The sequence below is a fragment of the Emydura macquarii genome, unplaced genomic scaffold (assembly GCF_026122565.2).
Source record: "Emydura macquarii macquarii isolate MOO-44397 ecotype Brisbane River unplaced genomic scaffold, CSIRO-AGI_Emac_v2 contig_1551, whole genome shotgun sequence".
Classification (NCBI taxonomy): Eukaryota; Metazoa; Chordata; order Testudines; family Chelidae; genus Emydura; species Emydura macquarii.
Genome location: NW_027131688.1, coordinates 3565678 through 3591489, shown reverse-complemented (window position 1 = coordinate 3591489; position 25812 = coordinate 3565678). Strand labels below are relative to the sequence as shown.

The window sequence follows — 25812 nt, the reverse complement described above, 5'->3', positions numbered from 1 at the left end:
GGCGTCCTGATTGTATAGGGACAATCCCCATATTGGGGGCTGTGTCTCAGACAGGGGCCTACTGCCCCCCTCACCCACCTCCCGATGGTTCACAGGGGCTACCGGCTCAGCCAGGCCTAGGTCTCCAAAGCAAAACGTTCAGGGGGTGGGGGGTGTTTGGGGTCTGCTCATAGCCCCTGCGTGTGAGGAGCCGGAGCCGGCCCCGGCTCTGCCAAGGGGATGCCAGCCTGCTCCTGGCCTAGCCTGGCCTGGCCTAGCCCCGCCCCCACGCACTTCGGCAGCCCTGGGAAACGCTGAGGAGAGCAATTCCCGCCCTCGGCACGGGCGGCCGCCGCCCTTCAGAAGCGGTGCGTGGGGGGAGGGGACGGGGAGCCTGCCTCGCCCAGTGCTGAGCGCCCCCTCCTCGCTCTCCAGCGCCCGCGCGCCTCACGTCACGGCCACGGCGGGCTCGCGGCGTGCTGGCGTCTCGGCCCCGCCCCCTCTCCCGGGACGTCACTCCCTTGCCTGCCAATCAGCGGGCGGGAAGGCCGGGAGTCGAGACTCAAAACTTGTAACGGCCGCCGCGGCGCGGGGCGGCGGAAAGTGCCGGCGGGTGCGCGAGGCGGCGGCGGCGGCAGCGGCGGAGTGAGTGAGTGAGTGAGTGCGGCGGCGGCGGCTGCCTGAGCGGGCCGGGCGGCTGCGAGCGCTGACGGCGGCGCGGACCAGCCCTGGCGCGCGAGGCGGCGGGGCTGCGGACAGCGGAGAGCCGGGGCGGCGGCGGGGACCGGGGGTGGGACAAGGCGGGCGGGCGGCCGAGCGAATAGTGTCTGCTGTCCGCTCCTGTGTCTCTCCCGGGCCTGGCACCGGCGAGCGAAGGTCCCGTCCCGTCCCTCCCCCCCCGCCCCGGGCTGGCGAGGAGCTCCGTTGTCCCGCCTGTGCAGACCCGCTCCCGCGGCCCGGCTGCCCGGTGCCTGTTGCTGACGGGCTGGGGGCAGCGCTCAGCCGGGAGCTGCTCCGCGCCCTGCGTGTGAAACCTCCCGCGAGGGGCCGGGGCCGGGGCCGGAGCCGGCCCTGCCGTTTTAGAAACTGCCGCCTGACTGCGAGCTGTCTCCTGTTTACCTCAGGGGACCCGTGCCCGAGAGACGTCCCGCACCTCTTCAACCCACCATCCGGGGCGGTAGGTTGCTCGCCAGGCGATACGTCTCCTGTCATGTCCGTGTGACAGGTCTCTGAGACCGAAGGCCGGGCTGTGACACAAGCCGGCTGGTGGCACTCTGTGTCCAGCCCTGACACTTCGTTGCCGCACGACAGCCGTCAGCGTTAAAATCTGGCACTGCCTATGGAAACAGAAAGGCCAGCCTGTTTTAACCACGTTTCTCTTTTTAGCTGAGATGTGAAGAAATAAAGTCAACCGTCCATGGAATTCTTGCTGCTCCTTCCTTTATTTAAAAAACCAGACCTGAACACGCCCATTTCAATGACTTTGCGGTAGGAGCACAACATATTGTTGTCAACGCTGGCAAGATGATTGCTACACCTTTAAAAAATACAGGGGTTTCAAAGTCTTACAGTCCTTCTAGCAGAAGAGGAGGTATGCCTTTGCAGGCGATCTTTATGAGCAACGTACCTTCAGGTACTCTTACTCCTCTAAAAGATTTGGTGACCATTCAAAATGCTGGTATTACTACTTCTGCAACAAAAGAAGCTGTGCTCCCTTCAGTTTTACGTGATTTCAAGGAAAACCATGCAAGAGAAGGAGGAACTGCCAAGAAAAGAGAAGGTATTTTTCAGTCCACATTAATAACAGATGGCACCTATGTTAAAGAATTTCTTGATGTCAGTGAAATAAGGCCAGATTCTGATCCTGTAGCAGTACAAGTTGCACCTAGCAAGCAGAAGACACAAGACTTCTTGCCACTAAAAGACAAAAATGTACTGAAACGCAAAGCTTGTGATCCTTTAATTCAGGAATCTCCAGCAAAGTTTTTCCAAAGAATGAAAGCCAAAGCATCTCATGAAAAGCAGCATCAAATGCCATCTAAGAAAAAATTGTTAGAGACAAATTACAGCCGTGATTTGATCCTGACTCCTACAAATCCTGTCTATCAGGGACAACAGGATAAGAAATCCAGTGATGAAGAAAACCAGCAAAGAGCTGGCGAGGTACCTGATAGACAGATCCAGCCAGGGAAAGGTTTGTTGCATTATATTTCCAAGACATCTGGTTATACTACATCTCCAATAAAATGTGGATTTTATTATACTTGGGTTATAGCTGCAAACAGGGCTTGAAAAAAAATACAGTAAACCTATTAACCAAGGTGAAAAATACCTGTGCTGCTCCCCTCCTTCTCCTATCCTGCTTCCAGCTATGCTCCCTTGAACCTAAAGAAATAAAACAGTCCTTGCTTCTAGTCTGGTGTATTTGGTTGTGATCTCCTGTTTTAGTGTATTTTTATTTTCTCCACCTCTTCTATATAATTTTCCTGCAGTATATTCTCCACCTTCTCCCCATTTGCATGAGTAGAGAAAATCTCCTATAACCATATTTTAACTTATATCACTTCTTCCCTCCAGCTTATCCTTGAAGGTTTTCCTATATCCTTAAGAGCCAGAGGACTAAACCTATCATCCAAAGACCAATGCAAAAAGATGGTGCACGCACACCCACCGTCCCCACAGTCTAGGAACACCACTAACCGCTATCGGGGGGAAGGAAGGTCCTTAGATTCCATCCTTGAAGTATGTTTTTATTTTGACCCTTATTGATGAGGCCATTTTTTTCTTTGTCTTTGGGTAGTTGGTGTTGCATAAATTTGAAGCCCTGTGCTTCCTTCCTAAGGGCCCACTTGAACCACTAGAATTGACTGAGTACTTTCTTCTCTCTGTTCCCCACCTTAGAACCATTTGGTTGCTACAATGGTGATGGTGGTGTCTGTCTGATCTGTATCGCTGTATTACAGCGATTGTGTGTCTGAGTGGAGGGATGGACCAAGCTTCAGGGAGCAACCAGTATGCACAATCATGGATTTCTGTTCCATCATAGGTGCTGTCCTTTTTTGTAGGTTTTTAGAAATTGGGAGTAAGCTGCTGTGGAGAGTACTTCACATATCCACACTCGTTCTGTGGTATCTTAAGGAGTGACATGGTCTGTAGTGTCCTAATGTATTATGAACAATAGAAGACCACTGTCCATCATATGATGTTACAATAGCTTTGAGTCTTTTTATGTATGTAGATTCAGAAGGAAAAAGCATAGAAAACTTAAATGATGGAATATGCCTGTACTGAAGTCTCCCAATTGTACACCGTGACAAAGGAGTAAGAAAGTGGCTGGCTCAATTAAGTGTTCATTTATAGATACCTTAACAGTGTGGCTTTTTTTTTTTTTTTTTTTTTTTTTAAAGAAGGTGTGGAATTTTTTTTAAAATAAAAGTAATAACGGTTTTGGTTGTTAGCTGGTATCTGCTGTTCCACTGGGGATTGATTAGTAATAGCACTAGTTCAGGTGAAAGGCTAACACCACTGAAGTCAATAGCAAAGCTCCCATTGGCTTCAACGAGGCAGGATTTCACATTGGTACTGCTAAGACAGTGGTTCCCAACCTTTTTGGCTCGAGGGCCACAGATATCATTGTTACAACCCTGAAAGGCCACCAGTCTTCTCTAACAGCCCTCCCCGTCCCCCTACTGCAGCTAGACAGAAGGAGTTCAGCAAGGTGGCTGCCTCCCTCCTCACTGATCTCCCATCTCCCTGGCTGCAGCAAGGAAACTGCCTGTGTCCTGTAGCCCCAGTGTGCTCCACCTGGGTCCCTAGGCAGTGGCTCCCTTCTGCAGCCAGGGGGACGGGAGATCAGTGCTCCCCTCCCTCTGGCTCCAGCAGGGATCCCAGCGTCTAGGGACCTAGGTGGAGACCTTTGCTGTGCTCCCTGCTACAGCCAGGGAGAGGGGAGCACTGATCTCCCGTCCCTTTGGCTGCAACAAGGAGCCTGCACCAGTCATCTAGCCGTGTGGCCATGCGCTTCGCCTGGGTCCTTAGGCAGCAGCTCCCATCTGCAGCCAGTGGGAGCGGAGTGGTGAGCCACTTTGAAAGCCCCCGTGGGCCACTTTGAAAGCTCCCATGGGCCACTTTTGGCCCCTGGGCCACAGGTTGGGAACCACTGTGCTAATAGATTTTTACAGCTGGACTGCTTATGTAGAGATCGAAGACAAAAGGGGAAGAAGGGGAGAGTTAAAAACAAGAAAAAATAAACTTTATCTTGGCAGACTGTCTGTTACTAGCTACAGATACGTGCTACCCATTCCTACCCCAAAAGACAAGTGTGATATTAGGGAATATTAGGAGTGAACCAAATCTAGTCTGTCAGGAATGGGGGCATGACCTTAATCTGTTTTTAATAAAAATAATCTTTTTAATGGAACTGTGTCCCACTTTGAACAAATGGTTACTATAAACCCTGGTTGGTTTTTTTAAGTTTGAAATACAAGAAATAAGTGAATTATGTATTTTTAATTGTTGACGTTAATGTCCTATGAAATGTATATTTAGTCTAGTAATTTTTAAATGAATACTAACAATTTCTGTTATGCTGTCGTTCACTTCCTGAATTTAAGAGAATATTTTTCTTTCAGCACCATATTGCATCAAGGTAGTGCAAAACAAAAATGTGAATTCCCTCGCTGTAGGCACTTCGGTATCAGAATCACCTCAAAAGTTCTTCTTGCGCATGAAACAGAACATGCAGAAGCAACAAAAAGGTACTTTTCTTGGCAGTGTTGGTAGTGGTTCTTCAAATAGTGACTGGCTTCTTATATTTCTGTGTTAGTGGGTATTTCATAAGTTACACCCTCGCTATAATGAACCTGTCGGGATCCAAGCCATTGGTTCCTTACAGCCAGGGGTTTGTTATAGCAAAAGAGCCCCGCCGCTGAAGGGATTGAGGCGGGGGTGGCTGACCGCACTTCCAGTCCCTACCCATGACATCTGATTCCTATTGTGGAGCTTGGTATTATCCAGTAGTACTATCTAGTACATTGCGTACTTGGACAAAGAGCGTGTCATTCAGCTGCATATCTATAATCACCATTTGGTCAGTATCATATGGTAGCATTTAGTTTATATTGCCCACAGCATATTAGCTCTTTGGTGTTAATTTAATATTCATGAAAGTGCAAACATTCTGATTTGTGTTAGTCCATTTTCCCCCATGTCTAATATTTGGAGTAAAAAACTATTGGTTTTTTAAATATGCAAACAGCCAAGATGCAGTAGACAAATGTGATCCTGCTTGTTTCAGAATTATGTTTTCTACTGCATGTTAGATGTTTGATTTGAAACAGGAAAATTAAAGTAGGGGGAGTACATCCATAATTTTTCCCTCTGGCATGGGCATGTCCTGCTGTGCCATTCTATCTATATATGATGAGCTTTATTCATCTTAAATCTCATAATAGAGGTAGCCCAGATATTCCTCTTGAATTTTTTTTTAGTTTTTTTCTTCTGCTAGCAAACTTCTCCCTACGAGCAGTACTATGTAAACTGCCAACTATGTTGTGTCTCCAAATTTTGCCTTTGTATGGGCAAGAAGGGTGAGGCAATATATTCTATTAGACCAACTTTTGTTGGTGAGAGAGACAAGCTTTTGAGCCACACAGAGCTCTTTTTCAGTTCTCTGTGGGCAGACAGAAAAGTTCTTGGAGTCTCTCTCTACTCCTGCATACAAATTTCAGATTTCTGTGCTTTGTCGCTTTCTCTATTACTACCAGTTTAGGAACAGTTTGGTAAGGAGTGGGACCTCAGGTGAGGAGGAAAGTTGAAGTAGTCTTTAGCAGCAGAAGTCTTACCTGGAGCTCATGCATGAGCCACCTCCCCCATGCAACGTATGAGGTTAAAAGGCTGCTTGCACTTGATAGTAGCAGCTGAGTTGCTAGTCTGGGGAGGGAGGGGGTGTGTAGAAATCATGATGCCAGCTGATGGCGGGGGAGGGGGAAGCTGAAGTTTCTACTCAAGATTCATTGTAATAGAATCAGATTTTTGGTTTTGTAAATGCAGATTTACTAGTCTTGAAATAACATGAGTTGCTTTGCCTCAATTTATTTTTGTTTCTTTTTTTTTTAATTGGGCAGATCCTGCATCCTCAAACCAAATCAAGCAAAGTATTCCTTCGTCAACAATCATGAACAAGCCGTTAATCAAATCTGATTTTGTCAAACAAGACAGTAACTTTAATGGAGAGTATACAGTTAACAATACTGACAATAGCCAGGATGATGTTTTTCTTGTGGAACCGATTGACGCTGATGATGAAATGTCTCAAAATACCGTGATTGGTACTGTGAATGCAAACTGTGACCATTCTAAAACTCAGTTAACAGAAAGGTATGGAAGTGAAGAAACAATAAATGCCAGTCCTCATCGAGAAGGAAGACTATTACAAGAGAGCCCCCAGAAAACAGCTCAAGGAATCAAGGCGATATCAGAGATGGACTCTCAGAGGCCCACACAATGCTTGTGTAATATTATGTTTTCTTCTCCAATGGTCCACATACCAAGAAAGCAAAAACCAAAAGGAGATGATTATAAAGCCCTCTCAAGTACATCTCATATAGATACAAATGATGGCAATGCAAATAAACAGGTGAGAGAGTTTGTTGCTTTGTGGAAGGATTTTGTATTGACAAATTTCTTCAGATTTGATATAGCTAGTTGTATTTGTTTAGTTTGGTTTTTTTCATGCATAGCAAAAAGTATAAATACTTATCTATCTTTGTAGTGGATTGCTCTGATGTTTTAGGGAAGGGAGGATTTTTTTCCAGTTCCATATTTATAAACAGATTAGAGTTGTGTGGTGAGGCTGCATAATTATGGTAAAAGGTGCTGTACTAAGTCAAGTACTCTGTGTTCGGGTGTTTATTTTGGTCACAGAACAGATAGACTGTTCCTGTCCATATTCTTTTTCCTATGTTGTCCTGCTGTTATGCCTCATCTCTTTTGGGACCATTAAGGGTAAGAGGGGAATCTGGCCTGGTGTTTTTTTGTTTTTTGTTTTTTTTTGCTTCCCTACTGAAACAGCCAATGTGAGAATTAATTGATGAGGATTTTTATGTGGACGCTTATCCATGAAGAACTGCATTAAGTCCATCAATCACTGAACAATTGTCAGATAGACTCTTTTTTTGGTCTACCACCTTGGGCTGATAGTCAAACTGGTGATCAAATGGAGAGATATTGGTTATTCCATTACCACCTTAGTAATGAACCAATTCTCTTATCGTGTGAAAGTATTTTTCATATGTATCTATGTCACAGCTGTGACTCGGTAATGAAGATCGTTACAAGCTTTCCTCTCTGACACTGTTTTTTGGATCGGTTTAGACAAAGGTTTAGACAAAATCTTTCCTGGATGAAATTTTTGCCATGTTGGGGAAGGGGGAAAGTCTGAGGTGAATTGGACAAGTTGTTTCAGAAAGGCCAGAGTTAAAAAAGTCAGACTTTTTTTCAAAAAAAAAAAAAAAAAAAAAAAAGTGATCTTTTTTCAATATAAATCTTCAAAAATATACTCTCCACCCCAATCCTCTCCCCAAAAAACACTTTGTTAGAAATTCCCAAGTTTGTTTTGTTCGTTTGTCATCCAATGACTAGTGCCCTGGAGGGTGTGGCTTTTTTTAATTTGTTTGGGGAGTGGGTGATGATGGTACTGATTCTTGCTGGCTATGATTTTTTTAAAAACTGGCGTGTGAAGTCTGAACTGTATAAACTCAAATGCTAGGGTTGAGATCCTTTGAATGAGGTTTTGATTGATCAAACTTGCTTATGCTTTAAAATGGTGGTAAAAAGAAACAGAACACTTTACACTTTTTAAAAAACAAAACTCTAAACCAAAATTGGTATTTATTCCCAGTTTTATCTTTATTTTAATATCTATTCATATTAAACATTAGAACATTGTAATTAGATGGAGAGAGAAACCTTGACCGAGGTTTAGTAGGCTATCACATCCATTGTCTGCACCTGTGGCATGCACTGATAGTTTACTAATACTCTGTGTGCTGTGGATTTTGATTATAATATAATCGGTAAATACAACTGGAATTACTTTAAATCTTTCCTTCACGTGTCAGCTATTGCATTTCTCCCAACAATAAGGGATTACAGGTGTGGGGTGTCGGGAAATGGAAAAAATTGGTGTTGGAACCTTAATTAAGAGTTTTCAGATTTGAACCATCTAGAAGTTTTGGACTCTAACTCCCCTAAGTTTTTTTTAAATATTTGCATTTTTTAACCTTCGTTCTTAAATTACTGTCAAATGTATGTATATTTTTCAGTTGTTTAATGTTTTGAGGCATCCATTTTCAACTTTATATTTCCTTTAGTGGTGGAGGTAAATTAATGTCATTTGGTCACTTTTTAATCTCTCTAGAGTATTCAGTTTGCCAATTCAGTGTTAATATATGTAGGAATTCTTGATGTAAACAAACATAAAGCATTTGTTTTCTTAAAAGTTATTGGGAAGAAGATATGTCATTTTGCTTTTTAATTTAATAGCTGTATAATTGGCATATTAAATGGAACCTATAATGCATGCTGTTTTTTTTTTTTTTTTTTTTTTTTAAACTTAGCCAAAAATCTGCTTAAATGAGTGGAGGATTAAGGTCATCAACAACAATACTGCTGTGTGTGTAGAAGGAAAACGAAGGTAAGTGACCTTTCCTTCATCAAAGTTGGAGATTTCTGTGATATTAAAACATTGTTTCTTTTATTCTAATTTCTGTAGCTGAACTTTACAAATATGCACCATCCTGGTGTGTCCAGTTAGGACTACTAAGAGTGGATCTGGAAAGGATCACCTGTGATGCCTTGGGAACACCAGAGATAGTCTGCCTCAATTTAACCATTCCATAGAGCTGTCGCTGCTGACCATTGACTTACTATCATGTGCCTCCCTCCACTTACCGAAGAAAGTTTTGGGGGATGGACCCAGTGTTCTTAAGTCTGTGAGAGCCATGTGCTCAACTGGTGAGAAGCTAGCCCGGAGCTTCATTCAGCAAATATCAAGTACATGCTCCTATTCTGCTGTTTGGAGGGAAGGGAGTACTTCAGCAACATAATTTAAAGGTTTCAAGGATTATTCAGCCTATCATAGAATTGTAGGACTGTAAGGGACCTTGAGAGGTCATCTAGTCCAGTCTCTTGCATTTATGGCAGGACCAAGCATTATCTAGACCAGGGGTGGGCAATAATTTTCACAGAGGGGCCAGTCCACGAATTTTGGTAAATCTTCACGGCCCTGACATTTCTACTAAATTGATGAAATTACCTCTCCATTGTATAAAGACCCCATTATGTTCTTTCCACAACAAAGTAATTACACTTAAAAACAACTGAATACATGTCTATCCAAAGCTGATGTCAGGAGGCAAACCATTTTGTGAACATTTGTAAAATTTATAATAATAACACGAACGCTAAACTTTTACTTACAACTTATGTTTAAGCACTTCCTGAACTTCCTTCTTCCGGTCATATGGCCAGAAGCAGGAAGTTCGGCAAGCCACCAGCTGAGAAAGCTCCAGTTAAAGGTAGCTTAGGCGGAGGTTGGGTGGGCCTGCTTTCAAAGTGGGTGGCCCACCCATAGATAAGCCTCTACGTGGAGGAAGATTCTAGTAGTTTCCTCAATTGCCGGGAATCATGACAGGCCGGACAGAAATGTTAGATGGGTCGGATCCGGCCCGTGGGCTGAATTTTGCCAACCCCGATGTAGACCATCCTTGACAGGTGTTTTTGTCTAAGCTGCTCTTAAAAATCTCCAGAGACAGATTCCACAACCTCAGCAGGCAATTTATTCCAGTGCTTAACTACCTTGATAGTTAGGAAGTTTTTCATAATGTCCAGCCTAAACTGCCCTTACTGCAATTTAAGCCCATTGCCTCTTGTCCTATCATCAGAGATTCAGGAGAACATTTTTTCTCCCTCCTCCTCGTAACAGTACTTCTCCTTTATGTACTTGAAGACTGTTATCATGTTCTCCCCCCTCAGTCTTCTCTTCTCCCAGACTAACCAAATCCAATTTTTTTAAATCTTCCTTCATAGGTCATGTTTTCAAAACCTTTAATCATTTTTGTTGCTTTTCTCTGGACTCTCCAGTTCATCCACATCTTTCCGACTTGTCGTGTCCAGAACTGGACACAGTACTCCAGCTGAGGTCTAATCAGCGTGGAATAGAGCGGAAGAATTATTACTTGTCTTGCTTACAGCATTCCTGCTAATACATCCCAGAATGTTTGTTGCTTTTTTTGCAATAGTGTTTCATTGTTGACTCTTGTTTAGCTTGTGATCCACTATGACACCCCCCCCCATCCCTTTTTGCAGCACTCCTTCCTATGCAGTCATTCCCCATTTTGTAGGTGTGCAATTGATTGTTCCTTCCTAAGTGGAAAACTGCATTTGTCCTTACTGAATTTCATCCTGTTTACTTTAGACCATTTCTTCAGTTTGTCCAGATCATTTTGAATTTTAATCCTATCCTCCAAAGCCCTTGCAACCTCTCCCAGCTTGGTATCATCCGCAAACTTCATCAGTGTACTCTCTATGGTGTTATCTAAATCACTGATGAAGAAATTGAAGAGAACCAGACCCAGAACTGGTCCGTCCCTGACCCCACTTGATATACCCTTCTAGCTTAACTGTGCATCAGTATCTTTTGATTCAGGGGTGACAATGAAAGCAATAACCAGCAGTCCTCTCTTATGCCTTTATTACCTACTGTCTGTCCAGGGTCTGGTTCTGTCCATGAGGGTTTAGGTTCCTTATCTTTTATCCTGGTCTGTGGATGTCCTCGTTACATGGTAAATACCTGGTCTTTTTTTTACTCCTGTTAAATGTGCTCTTTGGTTCAGTGACATCTCGCAGCAGTGAATTCCAGACTTAAACAAACTACAATACACAATTTACAATGAAAGGTTTTGGTCAGTCTGAAATCTGTTGCCTTGTAATTTCATTGTATGTCCCCTTATTCTTGAATTGTGAGAAGGTAAATAAGACTATCTTGTTTCAACTTGGCTATACCAGTTTCTACAATGTCACCAGTCCTAATTTTTTGAATTTCTCCTTGTACAAAAGAATTTCAGTGTTTCAATAACTTTGTTGCATGTCTTGAGACCTTTTTTTATTCTGCTGTATCTTTTTCTGAAATGAGGTGACCAGAAGCAAGTACTATACAGTATTCCATAGGAGGGCACACCATTAACTTAAATCTTAGCATAGATTTACAGTATTTTCAAACCCCGATCTTTAGACATTGTAGCAGTTGGTTTGCCTTTTTTTGTGTATGGAACAGATGTTTTCACTGAACTGTTGAGAATGGCTCCTGAGTGGTTACAGTTAATTTAGAACAATAATGTATTTGATTAGCTTACCTTATTCATTCCCCTGTTCATCACCTTGCTTTTGTCAATACTGAATTTCTTCCTCCATTGCACTCCCAATTCATTTAACTTTGTTAGGCCCCACTGGAGTTCCTCAGTCTTCCATAGTCTTGACTAGGCTAACTAAGGGCCTGGATCTAATACTCATTTAAGTCAATGGAGGAACTTTTGTTGACTTCGAGGGAGTTGGATTGGGCCATAATTTTGTATCACCGTGGCTCTTGACACTTCTCTGCTCATTCCCTTTTCCAGATGATTGATGAAAATATTAAACAGTGGTCTGATACAGAATCTTGGTATTCTCATTGTTGGAACTTGAAACTCCACTATTGTCCTTTTCCCCTTTAAAAAAAAAAACAAACTTATTTCTGTTTTTATTCTGCCTGTCGCTTCAGAGATATGAAAGATCTGTGCTGGCATAGTAATGCAATTGTGGAACGCATGGCATCCAACCAGGTTAAATCAATATCTGGCAGTATTTATGTATTAAAAGGAAATGTAGCATCTGCTTCCATGAGAAAAGAAGGTAAGGAAATCATTTGAAATTTAAAATGGCTGGTGTGTGTGAGAGAGAAGTAAATGCAGAGTTACAGTTCTTCTGTAAAATACAAACAAAAGCTTAGGTTACTTTAAAGATGAACTGCAAACAAATCGACTACATTAACTTCAGCAATATATGCTGCGTATCCCTGCCAGTTGAATATTCAGCATATATTGTAAAACTGAAAACTGACTTCTGCCCTCAGCTTTTTAGATCCTCTGCTGTCCATCCCTACTGGCATCTGCTCCATTGTGATGTTTCAGCCACTAGGATACCCAGTTTGGAACATGGAACTAGCTAATAGGTATGTCAGACAGGTCTTTTATGTTTAAATTGCCTGAGTTTTTTTCAAAATTTTTATAATTTGGAAACCTGTGGGTTGTTTTTGAGGTTGTGTGTTAAATGATGTTAGGACCTTAATCATAAAGGATTTGTATGCATGTTGCTGAAGATAATGTAGTTTTCATATTTTATTTGCAGTTCATCTTTACATAAGTTACTGGATTAGTAACATAGCATGAAATACTATTTTGAAAACAGTCCTGTAATAGACCCAATATGTTTCATGAATGTACCTTTACTATTTGATTTATTATATGTTTATCATTGGGATCAGTGGGAACATCCGTAGAATTTTCCTTTTCAGATTCTGTCAGCATTGGGGGGGGGGGGTGTGTGTGTGTGTGTGTGTGGTTTGTTTTATTTTATTTATTTAGGAACATGAGATTTTTAAGGAAATTTAGTCACAGTACACATAAACAACTTACAAATGTTTTCTTATGTAGAATTATCTTTTTCTTTTGAGTAATACCTATTTTTTAAAAAATGAATGGGTAATGACTCTCCAGAAAACCTTTCCATCCACCAATTATTTCCTGTATTATAGTCCCCCTCCTTAAAATTCTCATTCAACCCCTCTTAAAATATGTATACACATACAAAGTCTGGGACAATAGGTTCATCTTACAGTATGTCCTAGAAGTCATCAGATCCAGGCTTGGGTGAACCAAGGCGTGAAGAGAACTCCCAAAACATCCTGCTGTCCAGCCCTCTGTCAGTTATATCAGACAATTATTAATCCAAGCACCTCTGATGATCACAGCTGCCAAGATATTGCAGAGATGAGAGGCAGTATCTGTGATAGAATCTCAGTCCATTTAGGGCTTCATATGTCAAAACAAATACACATAGTCCTCCAAATTAAGGCCAGAAGGGACCTCTTCTAGATTATCTAGTCTGACCTGTATATTACAGTTCACCAACACCACCCAGTACTTGCACGCTAAACGCAGCAATGGAAATAAGCTCAAAGTAAATGATACCCACAAGAGACTAGACCAAGGTGCACTCATGATCAAGGTCCCTGCAATGGCAGGGAAATGATTAAATGAAAGAGACCCAGATAATTCTTGCAAGTGACCTGCACCCACATGCTGTAGAGGATGTGAAAACCCCCAAGGGTACTGCCAGTCTGCCCTGGGGGAAAATTCCTTCCTGACCCAGATGTGGTGATCGGTTAGACCCTGAGCATGGGAGCAAGAACTAGCTAGCCCAAGCAGCTGAGAGAGAATATACTGTCTGTATTTGTAGTTTATTTTGATTTATAAATCCAAGATAATACAGGTATCTGTTCTAATTTCTAGTACTCCTTACAAGACTTAAAATTCATAATAGCCTGGGGCTGGGAGGGTAATCACATTTAAGCAGGTTAAGTCCACTCCCTTGCCCATCCAGTCATAATCAGATTCAGCTCCATCATTTATGTACCTGCATTGTATCTTCGGAAGATACAAGAGAGTTTTCTAGTATGTCCAGGAGGCTAAGAAATGTGGGCCGCAGCAGGCCTGGATGAAGAGTGAATTCTAAAATTAAGGACACCTCCTTGAGAGTGCCTTGTCAGAAGCCACTTCTCCTTACATCGGTATGACTTGGGGAGAAATGTAATCTGTTGCGTAATGTGGATCTAAACCATTTAGGGCTTTAAAGGTTAATATTAACACTTAAAATTCCACTCTCAACCCCACAGTTTACAGTGTTGTTTCACTAGGATAAAGCTCCATTTAATAAGCAAATTGCCATATTCTGGACTAGCTTCAGCTTCTCAGAGTGTTATGGAAAATAGGTAGGGCTGTCAATTAATCACAGTGCATGCAATTAATGTAAAACAAATAAATTAGATTTTAAAAAGTCATGGTTAATCAGTTTGTCGCACTGTTCAAGAATAATAGAATACCAATTTAAATTTATTCTAAATAGCATTTTTCAGTTCACCTCATACACGTCAATTCAGTCCTATTTCTTGTTTGTCTTAGTGATTAGCTGAACAAGTTTGTTTACATTTATGGGAGATAATGCTGCTCGCTTATTTACAGTGTCACCTGAAAGAACAGGTATTCACATAGCACTGTTATAGCCGAGGTTGCAAGGTATTTACGTGCCAGATATGCTAAACATTCTTATGCCCCTTCATGCTTCGACTTATAGGCTCTAACGTTTTACGTTGTTCTGTGTTCCGGTGCAGTTATGTTTTTAAAAAAAAAACCAAAATGTCGGTTGGTTGAACTCCGTTTGGGATTTCTGTCCCCAGTGCTCTAGTCATTCTTCCTCTCACTTCATCCATTGCAACTCTTCTGTATGCCAAATGACTGTGAGGGTGAATTGAGGGAGGACAGCATTCACTAGCCACGCATAAACAGTAGTGGCAACTGCAAAAGTGTAATAATCATCCTAAATCATGGATGCAGTGATTACATCCCTAACCTGCAACCCATTTCCAAACACTAAATCCAGAGTGCAGCCAACTGCATGCAGTGCAGCTTTTAGTTACATTGACTTTCACCCATTCCTGGAGCAATATTTTTCAGTATTCAGTTTAGCAGTTGGCCATTCAGAGAATTAATTAAAAGTAAGCCACTGAAATAATTGACTACCTGTCTATTTGTTTCTGGGGGAGGAGGGTATTGACTACTGTTCTTTTTTATATAATATGTAATGTACTACAGCTTATGTAATGCTGTCAGTAAACCAAATTCAGTATTCAAATATCATTCTTTCATAGTGTCTTATTAGGTTGTCTTAAACAAAAAGATACATTTTTATAAAAAAGGCTGCCTGACGTTTTTCCCCCTACATTTTTCCAATCCAAAATGTCTTTCAGATATTGTAGTTAGAAATGAGGTGTCAGCACTAAAGATCTAGTTAAATTTGTATTTGTTGACATAGTAACATACATCCCTGTACTCTTTGGCCTGATCTTTTGGGCTCCTACTTACTGCGTATTACTAATCTGGGTCCTTCAGAGATGTATTGTACTACTTGCTGCTGTCTGGCTCCTTCAAATGCTGAGTGAACTGAAGATCAGTTTGAAGTTACCCATAGTTTCTAAGCATGGAGTACAGTGACAGTGCAGCCAGGTATAGGGCATGGAAGAGCCGTCAGGGAAGGCTGGATCTTTGGTTCCCAAATCCCAGAATTCAGTGAAGGAGGTGTGATTTCTGCAGTATTGTGAAGTCCCTTTTAAAGACCCTTTTTTGGCCGCCTTTTAAAGTTAATGTGATGCCTTTTAAAGTTAGCTGATCTACAGAACTTGCTGTCTTCTTAAACTGGAACAACCAACCTCCTTGAACTTGCAACTATTTAAAAGATTTAGGAAGTTTTCTGAGACTTTTTGGAAAACTTGGATTGTATTGTATTGCATTTCTTACTGTGAAGGGGGGGAAGGAAAAACACAGTAGAAAGTGGGGTAGTCTATTAAAATTATAGCCATTATTAACACTCTCCCTTTGTTTCAAATAGGTTTTCCATACAAATTAATCAAGAAGTTTACATATGGATTTCCAAAACAATGGCAAGAATATGTTGAGGATTTTCTTGAGGAACTAAAGAGGTAATTTTTGGTAGGCCTTTATTTTGCTCAGTATTAATTTAATAGTGTAAAGTGAATCTTTGTTTTTCATAAATATGTAATACAACTGAGATTCAGTAGATGTTTGCTTAGGCTAAGTTCTAAGCAAATTCCAGGTAACCAATGTGTTAGATGGAAAATAAAGTTTAGCATGCTTTGTCTACTTTGTTTGTGTGTGTGCAAGAGTGTAAGTGAAAGAGAAACCAATGTAGCTACATTAATTTAGCTACAGGTGGTGCCACCAGTATACCCATTGCACTAATGTAGAGGGCCTCAGACTGGCTTGGCTTCTGGTGTAGGTTACTTACACTAGGGGTTTGCATCCATGTATTAATGGATTAATGCCTGGGGTTGTGGAGACTGGGGAAGAACGGTGTACAAGGCTTTTCGTTTGTGAGTTTACTGTGTTTAGTGTAAAATAGGAGTGTTTTGGCTAGAGTTCTTTAATAACCACTAAGCAATATTAAGCACTGACAGATTTTGGTTTCCTATTTTTTTTTTTCTCACTTGAACTTCAAACCATTAGGAAAGAACAAAATACAGATGCGGCTGGCAATGAAAAAATGAGTTCTGTGGAAGTGGATATGTTGGAAGAAGTTGAAGAGTTAACGGGAGGCTTAAAAAAACGATCTGGAACACGAAACACCACTTACGAATTAGCATCGAATGAAGATGAAAACAGATGTGAGTACTTTTTTTCCTCTTTTTTTTTCAAAATTGTTAGTGTTTAACTATTTAAATTAACTGACTTTTTCTTTTATCATTTTTGGAATGGTCACAACATGAGAATTTTTTTTGCCAATTGTAGAGACATTTTCTTTCTTACAAAAAAGCTCAGTGTTGTATTAAAATATTTGAACATGAAGGGACAAATTTAACCCACAGTTTAAGTGAGGAATGAACCATCAACATTGGTTTGTGTTGCATAACTTAGACTAAGTCTGAATTTGGCTCAAAGAGGCTGTGTGGTACATCCACATACCTAGCCACCTTTTATTCCATGTAAGTTCTGTGTAAGTTTTTATTTTACTCCTTTTTATATAATGAGTACATTTACAATTGCAATTTCAATTCCTCTTGCTCGCAGCCATTTCACATTCTCTTTGAGAAATATTTTAATCTCCCTTAATGCTTAGCCCCCTCTCTCAACCTCAGTTTTGTGCTGGCTTCTTTTTTGAACCTGTAATTGTTATGAATCATTATTAGACACACCAAGTGGGTGAGGCAATATCTTTTATTGGACCAATCAAAAGATATTACCTCACCCGCCTTGGGTCTGTAATATCCTGGGTTGACGTGGCTATAACTACAATGCATGAACAGTTATGACAGTCAGGTTTTCTCTGGAATGTTGACACTTTTTTACAACCTATATATTGTTTCCTCTTATCCACCTTTTTCTTAGTACAAGCCTAGTTTTCCTAGGTGCACCATATCTGAATTGCTCTTTGCACCTCTGTCAGTTTCTGAATATCCTTCTTATGATATGATGCTCCCACAGGGATTTTATCAGATTTAATTAATTAATTAATTAATCTCTTTATCCAATCCTCTTCATTTTTGTATCCTCTGTACATTTTGTACTTTTTTCCAATGTGCTTCCGTACAATTACATAGGAATAAACTGAGTCTAAACTTTTCGTTGGTACATTCCTCTTATCCCCCACCTTCCTATAAGATCTCTGTGTATCATCACTTTTTTAACTAAGTCACAAAATCAAAAGATTTGAGAGCATAAATTTGGTTGCCATGAGGAGAAAAAAATATATAATATTTCAATCATACTAAGTTACATGGGTCTTTGACTTGTCTGCTTTTAAAAAGAATGGTAATTTCTTGATTTAGATACCCACTTTCGTTTTGTGAGAGCATCACTTTCATGTAAAATGCAGTATTTTGAACTTGCATACATGTTGGTTTATGCCTGTAAAATCCTAATAAAGATTACTTTTAAAATCAGTACTTTGTGTAAAAAAGCCCCAAACCTATTCTGCTGCTAACAGGATTTTTGTGTGTTTTGTGTAGGTATGACACCCAAACACAGTTCTGTGCAAAAAGACTCCAATGCAAGTTACACCCGTAGTGGTCGGCGCATTAAACCTCCATTGAATTACTGGTGTGGACAACGAGAGTTAGTTGATAATAATCTAAATGTTACTATACAAGAGGGTGGAAAAAACTACTTGAATAGTGTAAGATATTTTTCTCCATATTATTCTATAATTGTTTGTTTAAAAGTATCAAAGGTAAGATGACTTTTGCATACTACAACCTCTTAGTTTAGTAGGTTTTTAACTTTTTTCTATTGTGAAGCACTTTGAAAGGATCACTTCTTGAGGATGGCCCAGTGCTGAGCATGCTAGCTTGGAACTCGGGAGATCTGGGTTTAGTTCCCTGATCTGTCACAGACTCCTTATGTTACGATGGGCAAGGTACTTAATGTCAGGTTTTCAAAGGGTTTTTAGGTGCCTAAAGAGGCAGATAACTGCTTTTTAGGTACCTGAAATCCCTTTTGAAAATCTGGCCCTTGGTCTCTGTGCCTCAGTTCCCCATCTGTAAAATGGGATGATAGGGCAGTGCTATCTCACAGGGGTGTTGTGAAGATAAATACATCAGATTGTGAGGTGCTCACATACTGTGCTAATGGAGCCTGTATAAGCACCCAAGAGAGATTCCTTTGCAACCTCAAAATGCTAATTCCATAACTGTACTGATTATATTAAAAAAGTGACGTTAGGACACTAATAAGGTGAGAAGATGAAAATAAACTCATGCCAGTGCAGCAAACCTCCACATTTATCTGTGCTGTTTAGTTTAATTTCCTCTCAGTGGGTGGAGGACTTCACATTTATTAGGACCACATCTTCCCTCTTCTCCTGTAGCTCTTTCTGGTCTGATCTCTGGTCACTTCGCGGTTTGGTTCAGTCCTTTGTGTTTGCAACTGCCAGCTAATTCTAACACACTAGGCGGATTTGATCATGGTTGAGTTTAAGTGAAAGGAAGATACAGTACTGTTATTCATTAGTTGTGCATGGACTTAAAATGGGACTGCTGTTCTGGTTTTTTTTTTTTTTTTTTTTTTTTAAAAGCTTAATTGATCTAAAAAGCCTCTGGAAAACCTTAAGAGGACTGGTAATAGCTATTACTGTGCTGTAATAGCTAGCTGGCATCATTGCTTGAAGATGAATTGCTTCTTTACCATTGTGATATAAATGGCTCCATGGACCTCAGTTTGAGACACTTTCTTAGTTAAAGTGGTCCTATAAATTAAAGGAAACCTGATCTTCTATTTTGGTTTCACTCTGTGGTGTCCCACATACATTCAAATTTGTATGAGCATCAAGGATTACAAAATACTATTGATACAGTATAGCAAAATAATGCGCCATATAGTTTATTCAGATCATCCCCAGCCCTCCATCTCTGAGTGCAACACAGAATAATTTATAGCTTGTTGTTCAGTACTGGTTTTACTATAGCTGATGTGTATAATCTCTGGCAGACACTTAAATATAATTTCTTATTTTTCAAGGAATGTATTCATGAACGAGACCAAAAGAAAACTATTTCCAGCTCTCCAAAGAACAACAGAGAGGATGCAGTAGACACAAGTGAAGCAAAAACTAAAAGCCAAAATAAAGGTAAGAACAGCAATGTGTCTGAAAGCTGCTAAACAGCAGGTTTCCCCCTGAATTAATTGTAAATGGGGAAGATAGTCAGTCTATTAAATGTGGGGCTATAACAAAACCAGTATGATGGTGTCGATGCTAAGAACTTTTTTAATCTATCTTGATTGTTAGTTGACTTTTGTAGTAATTAAAGCAACACTGTCCACTAGTTTTATGCCGAAAAGACAGGTGGTGTGAAAAGAGAGAGAATAAAAACTTCATGAATAGACAGATAATAAATTGAAATGGAAACAGGTAGATTTTTTTTTTAATTTCTGCTGCTGTGTTTTGAATCTGAACACATCAAGCTTAGTTGTCACACACTGACCCACTGAAAAGGGAAAGAATATACAAAAATTCATCAATCTAGCTTCACTTTTAAAACTGAGTGAAGTGCAGAAAATAAGTGGCCTGCGTGAACAGGAAAAATTACATTAGATCATCAACTTTTAAATCTTTGGGGAAGTATACAGTAAACTCATAAAACTAAGTTAAAAACAAAAGTTGGTTTCCGTTTTGAAGCAACTAGAGCCTCTCCTATAGAATTATTCATTTCATGAAGGGAATATTTTATTTTGGCTGGGTCTTAGCCAATATAATGTAGATGAATGATTTAGATGGAGTAACAGAGTAGCATTTTCTATCGACCTTTCTTCTGTTCCATATTTATTCAGTGCCTTCATGTTGGAATTAACTCTTCAAGATTCACTTTGTGGTTTTGATAGTCTTAATTTCCTCAGTAGTTTGGACAGATTCTATCAATTGGATACACTTAACTGAAACCTAGCAGATTTGTTTTATGTGAGGAACACTGTCCCTGGCCAAACCTGTCTGCCCCATTCTTGTAAGCAGAAGGGTGCTTGGGTTCTTCCTGATGGCCCACTTTGTAATGACCTGAGGGTTCCCATTGACTTAGGGAGCAGAATATGTCCCTAAGCAGTTGAGGGAATAGGATTCGTATCAATTGAAATATCTTGCCTTGATGCAAAAACTTCAAGAGACAGATGTAATATGTGCAACCAGGTCCTCAATGATCTAGTACAGACTCTTAGCTTACTTGCTGGGTGTGCTGCTTTTTTGAGTGCTTGCATGTATCCATTCCAATGTGTGCCCTGAGCACAGTTGCCAGAATCTTTTCCTTAGTGGTACCTGTTGGGTTGGCTCTAGTGCTTCCTGGCGTTGCACGCTCATAGCACTGGTATAAAGGGCCCTTCTGACCTGCTCCCCTTCAGTTCCTTCTTACCACCCATAATGGTTGCTGGAACACTTATTGCCTGGCAACTTCTTCTCTTACTAGTTTGTCTATTAGTCTTAGTGTAAATAGTTACTGTAGTTTGTGTAGTTTTTAATAGTTCTGAATAGTTTGGGCTCCTCTGCTCTTAGATAACAGTGCTGAGGTGTGCTTTAGTCATCAGGGTTCAAGTCTTGTGCAGTAAGTCTATCCCTTTGAGTGATGCACACTCAAGCTGCCTCAAGAATTTAGGGGAAACTCATAGGAAAGATCAATGCCAAATTTGTAAGGACGTCAGACCCTGGACCCAGAAGGAGCAAGCTGTTCAATTTGAAGGTCCTTCTCATGGAGGCAGCCTTAAGACTGGCCTCAGAGCCCCACTCAGACTCGGCACCACATACCTCCGCGTTGGTGCACAACACTCCTTCATCTAACTGGGTCTCTCGGCACTGATCATCTTCCTTGGTGCCCAAGAAGAAACACCACAAGCACCAGGAGAACCGTCAACTTCTGAAACTTTCGCTGTAGCAAGGGACCTTCTAACTCTACCCTAATATCAGGCTCCCTAGAGGGCCAGGACCCGGCACACACCTAGGAAACATATTAGTTTCCTCTTCCTCGTCTCTGGATAAGGCCACAGTGGCAACTGGGCCTCCCCACCTCCGGACAACCATAAGGTTTATTAAGACCTATTGAAACAGGTAGCCTCAAACCTAGGGATCCAAAATGGGTTTGGTCAAGGAGATGACGCACTGTCTCCTGGACATTCTCTCGCCAGTGGGCCCATCTAGAGTGGCTGTATTGCTGCATGATGCCATTATGGACCTGATTTAAGGCCCTGTGGCAAACCACGACCTCCCTCCTGTCAATGGCAAAGCGCACGGAGCAAAAATACTTTGTCCCTGCCAAAGGGTATGAATTTTTTTTCACGCTTTTCCTCCCCTCCACCCCCATCCAACCCTGCGGAGTCATTGGTGGTTGTGGTGGCCAGCGAATGGGATCGACCCTAAGAAGCTGGACCTCTTCGGGCAGAATGCATACTTGTTAGGGGGCCTTCAGCTCCATATAACAAACCAGCAAGCCCTGCTGGGGCTCTATGACTTTAATATGTGGGAGTCGCTGACAGAAATTTAAGGGGTTACTTCCCCAAGATGCCAGATAGGAATTTTCCTCCCTGATTGAGGAAGGAAAGACTGTGGCTCGGGCCTCCCTGCAGATGGCCCTGGATGCTGCTGACTGCAAACAGGTTAATAGTAACCGTGGCGCCAATGCATAGGAGCTCTTGGTTGCAGTCCTCTGAGCGCCGTCAGGAAGTGCAACAGACCCTCCAGGACCTCCCTTTCGAGGGATCCTTGTTTTTCTCCAGAAAAACAGATGACAGACTGCAGGGCTGTAAGGACTTCAAGGCAACCTTTAAGTCCCTGGAACTTTACATACTGACAAGTTCCAGGAAGCAGTATAGGCCACAGCAGGTGAGCTGTTACTTCCTGCAGACTATGAGGCAGGACCACCAAAGAAGAAGGAACAGGAGATTTGGCCTCAGGTCTCCTCCCCAATCTTCCTCGTCAGGCAGTTGGCCTATAGGCACCTTAGGTTGTCAAAACACTCGTTTTGACAAGATACTTGAGTTTGATGTAATAAAATCTTAATCATTGAACTGTATCTATTTTCTGATAATTGGGTTGTTTTAATTTAACTTAGGATATATTTTTCCTGTTCACTTCTGTGAGCATGAAATATGCAGTGAGGCTATTCTGTAGGTTTCTTATAGTAGATAATGGAAAAGCATAAAGATGGGAAAATATGTTTACTGTCTAGATTAGGAAAAACTTCCATTTTTCTCTTTGATCTGTGCAATACATTGAAAGTTATTAGTATCAAAATGTCTTGGATGATTATTTAACTCTGACCTAGTGCTTTTCATCCATAGATCTCAGTGTTTCACAAAGGAAAGCCAGTTTCCTCCTTTACAATAGGGGTGATGTTTAAGTACAGAAAAGTTAAGTATCTTGCCCCAGGTCCTGCAGCAGGTCATTGGCAGAGCCAGAAATAGAGCCTAGGTCTCCTGCTGCCTCATTCAAATGCCCTGACTGCTGGACCACACTGCCTCACACATATACAGTGTAGCATCTGATTTTTCAGAGGGGTTTTGAAAACATACTCCTCTTCCGTGGAGTTTTGATAAATGGAAGTATGTGCAAGAGTGCATAATTGGGCCCAATATATTGTACTTTCCCGAGGTATAACCCATGAGATGGGCTCAGAGAGCCTAGAAAACTTTGCCATATTCACTGGTGGAATTTTCAAAAAATGCTCATGTTGAGGTATGAGGTAGGACATAGCCTTCAAATGCTGGGCAGCTGACTCTGCCACCAGCTGGAAGGGATGTTCACTCAAGGTGACTTCAGCTTGCCTGTGCCATATCGTTCACATATAGGGACAGGCCAGGACAGAATGGGAGTTAGTGCTGCTTTCCGGCTCTCGTTTCCACTGGTTTTAAAATATTATTTCTATGCATTTGGGAGGAGAGCAGGTTTCTTAAAGCAGTTGCTTCCTAGCCCTCCTGACCTGCGGATCTCTAGTCTTCTGTTAGTCTGATGGAGAGGCTTCTGTGGAGTCAGGGGTTTTGCACGCTGGGGAGCTGCTCCATGCCTTTATCCTGTTCCACTGCCTTCTGCTAGTATCAGTGGAAGGGAACATCCAGCTTTAACAATTGTTCAAGGGGTTCAGTGAAACTGCTATAAGGGGGGTGTAAGCTATAGTTGTTAAACAGTGCACAGTGCTACATCACAAGTACAATCTGTCCTGGTGTATGTGAAAACAATTTTTATCTATTTTCTTTTCTTTTAGGAAAAATCTATGAGACGAGAGCAAATTCCAAAAAAGAAATTGGGTCCAGTGACAAAAGGGATCCTAGACGTTTTATTTCAGATGACTCAGAAGCTGAACTTAATAATATTGATAAAAAAACTGTTTTTATGTTGGCCACCCTGCAGCATAAAAAGCTGTGCCAAAATAACCTAAAATATAATAGCCGGACTGCAGAAAAAAGTGCAGAGCAAAATATTGCAAAATATGGGAAAGAGACCAGAAATTGCAAAACAAACTCTGGTAAAGAGCTCAAGACTTCCAAGTATTCTTTAAGGTCACTGAAACAGTCTTGCCAAGACAAACTGTCTACGGAAGAATCCTCAAGCAAGAATGAGGAAGAATCCAGTGAAGATATCCCTCTGTCTGTCAAAAGGAAAACAAAACCCTTTTTGGAAAGAGAGAATCAGAGGAAGATTAATAATTATGAGTCTAAGAGTTCACAGAGCGATACAAAGAAGAAATCCTCTGAGCAAAGGAAAATAGAAAATTTTGCAGCCACTTTTTCCCACAACAGACAGTTAAGGATAGATCTGTCTGACCAGAAGAACCAATCAGAAGAGGAACCCAAAGGGAAGGCTCCTGCTAATGGGTCCAGCAGTGCCCCTTTGATTGACAGGAGAGTAAGCAGAAGAATAGCGAGTATCAACTATCCAACATTTGTGTTTGAGTCAGAGACTGAGACAGAAGACAGTGATAGAGAATTTCAAAGAAAAGAAAAGAAATCAAAAGTATCTGCCAAAAAACCTGACTGCAAGATTTCCAACAGTACAAAATATTCAGTGATGAAGTCAAGGGAATCTGACAAGAGAGAGGTGCAGAATTTCTTGGAGTCTTTTCCAGGTGCAACCGAAAACTGGACTGAGAAGGAATTACAGAAACTACACAGGCAAGCAGTTATGCTTGGTAACAACAAAAAACAACCCAGAGCCCTTTACCTGGACTTTTAAGGAATATATTAGACTTGAGCATTTAGATTAACCTAGCATCACTTTGGTTAATTTTCAGTAAAGGTAGAGTAAGATGGGCCAGTTACAGTAGTGTGTGTTTAATATTTGCTTAGACTATTCTGTTAATTTTTCTTGTTTCATTTTTCAGTCCTTATCTCTTTCTTAAATTTAGAAATTTGTCTTTTTCAGGCTTAAAAATAATAAAAGAAAAAGACTGCGCACTTTGGGTATTTTTCCAGACAGTACAATATTGTACACCTAAAAAAATATTGAAATGAAAGACACAGACAATGTAGATTTTGGTAAAATAAGTTATGCAAAACCTTCAAATTTTAATTAAAACAAATTCTTTAACACAAGTTTCCTATTTTTAAAATACTCCCTCACAGGATTTGCAGCTCAAACATATTACAACATTGTGTAAGTGCAGGAAAGCTAAAAATTTAAAATGACTAGAAACAAAACAGAAACTCACTTAGTTTTTGTTGTGGGAATTGAGATATGCAAAAAGTAAACAAGATAGGTTGTACAAAAAAAAATCACGGGAATTAGATGTTTAGGTGCTTCAGTCTAAGGTGCTGATGTTTCTAAGTGTGAGATTTTTCACATGAGGAAATTTAGAGTGATTAGGACTGTTTAGTTGAAGGAGCAAGTAAATAAGAGGTGACATAATAGAAGCAAACAAACTAATGAGTGGGGTAAGGAAAGATAGATGGGAACTACCACTTGCTTTCTCCAAATAAAATAGGAAGGGAGTGTTTGAAAAAACAAAAATAAAAGGTAACACTTAAAACTTAAAGGGAAATTCATTTGTGGTACTCATCGCCACAAGGCATTAGTGAGGCCAAGAACTGAGCAGAATTTGACACTTCTGTGAATAATAAGAATGACTAGTTAATTTAGGATAAAATTTTAAAACATATAAATTAATGTTTCAGGGTAAAAAGAACTACTGTGCCTGAGCTTAGGAAGGAACTCTGCCCATGTGCAGGACACTTCATAATTGTCTGTTATGAAGGTTTTATACCTTCCTCTAAAATGTTTGGTACTGCCTGCTGTTGGAGACAAGATTCTGGATTAGAGCGACCATTGATCTGGTCTGGCCATTTCTACGTTCCTAAGAAAAGGAGTTTGTGGGTTTTTTTTCAAATTTAGTTTAATTTTTTTTTAAACCTAACAGTTTTAAATATTATATTCAGTCTGTCTTACAATTTGTAGATCAGAGGTTTGACTTTTGAATGAACATGT

General features: G+C 40.8%; 1 protein-coding gene across 3 annotated transcripts in view; it reads left to right on the top strand.

The window, feature by feature from the left end:
* The first annotated feature begins 579 nt into the window (after window positions 1–579).
* MIS18BP1 (MIS18 binding protein 1) overlaps window positions 580–25812 on the top strand; it is a 45033-nt gene continuing 19800 nt past the window's right edge. For 2 of the 3 annotated variants that reach the window (XM_067554715.1, XM_067554717.1), the window contains exons 1-11: window positions 583–632; window positions 1366–2173; window positions 4611–4736; window positions 6105–6616; window positions 8598–8674; window positions 11798–11928; window positions 15739–15829; window positions 16374–16531; window positions 17873–18039; window positions 19380–19488; window positions 23597–24503. In XM_067554715.1, the coding sequence (XP_067410816.1) occupies window positions 1504–2173; window positions 4611–4736; window positions 6105–6616; window positions 8598–8674; window positions 11798–11928; window positions 15739–15829; window positions 16374–16531; window positions 17873–18039; window positions 19380–19488; window positions 23597–24503 (2948 nt within the window). In that variant the 5' untranslated portion in view covers window positions 583–632; window positions 1366–1503. Of the gene's footprint in view, window positions 633–1365; window positions 2174–4610; window positions 4737–6104; window positions 6617–8597; window positions 8675–11797; window positions 11929–15738; window positions 15830–16373; window positions 16532–17872; window positions 18040–19379; window positions 19489–23596; window positions 24504–25812 lie in introns of all 3 variants that reach the window. The other variant, XM_067554716.1, reaches the window with a different exon arrangement.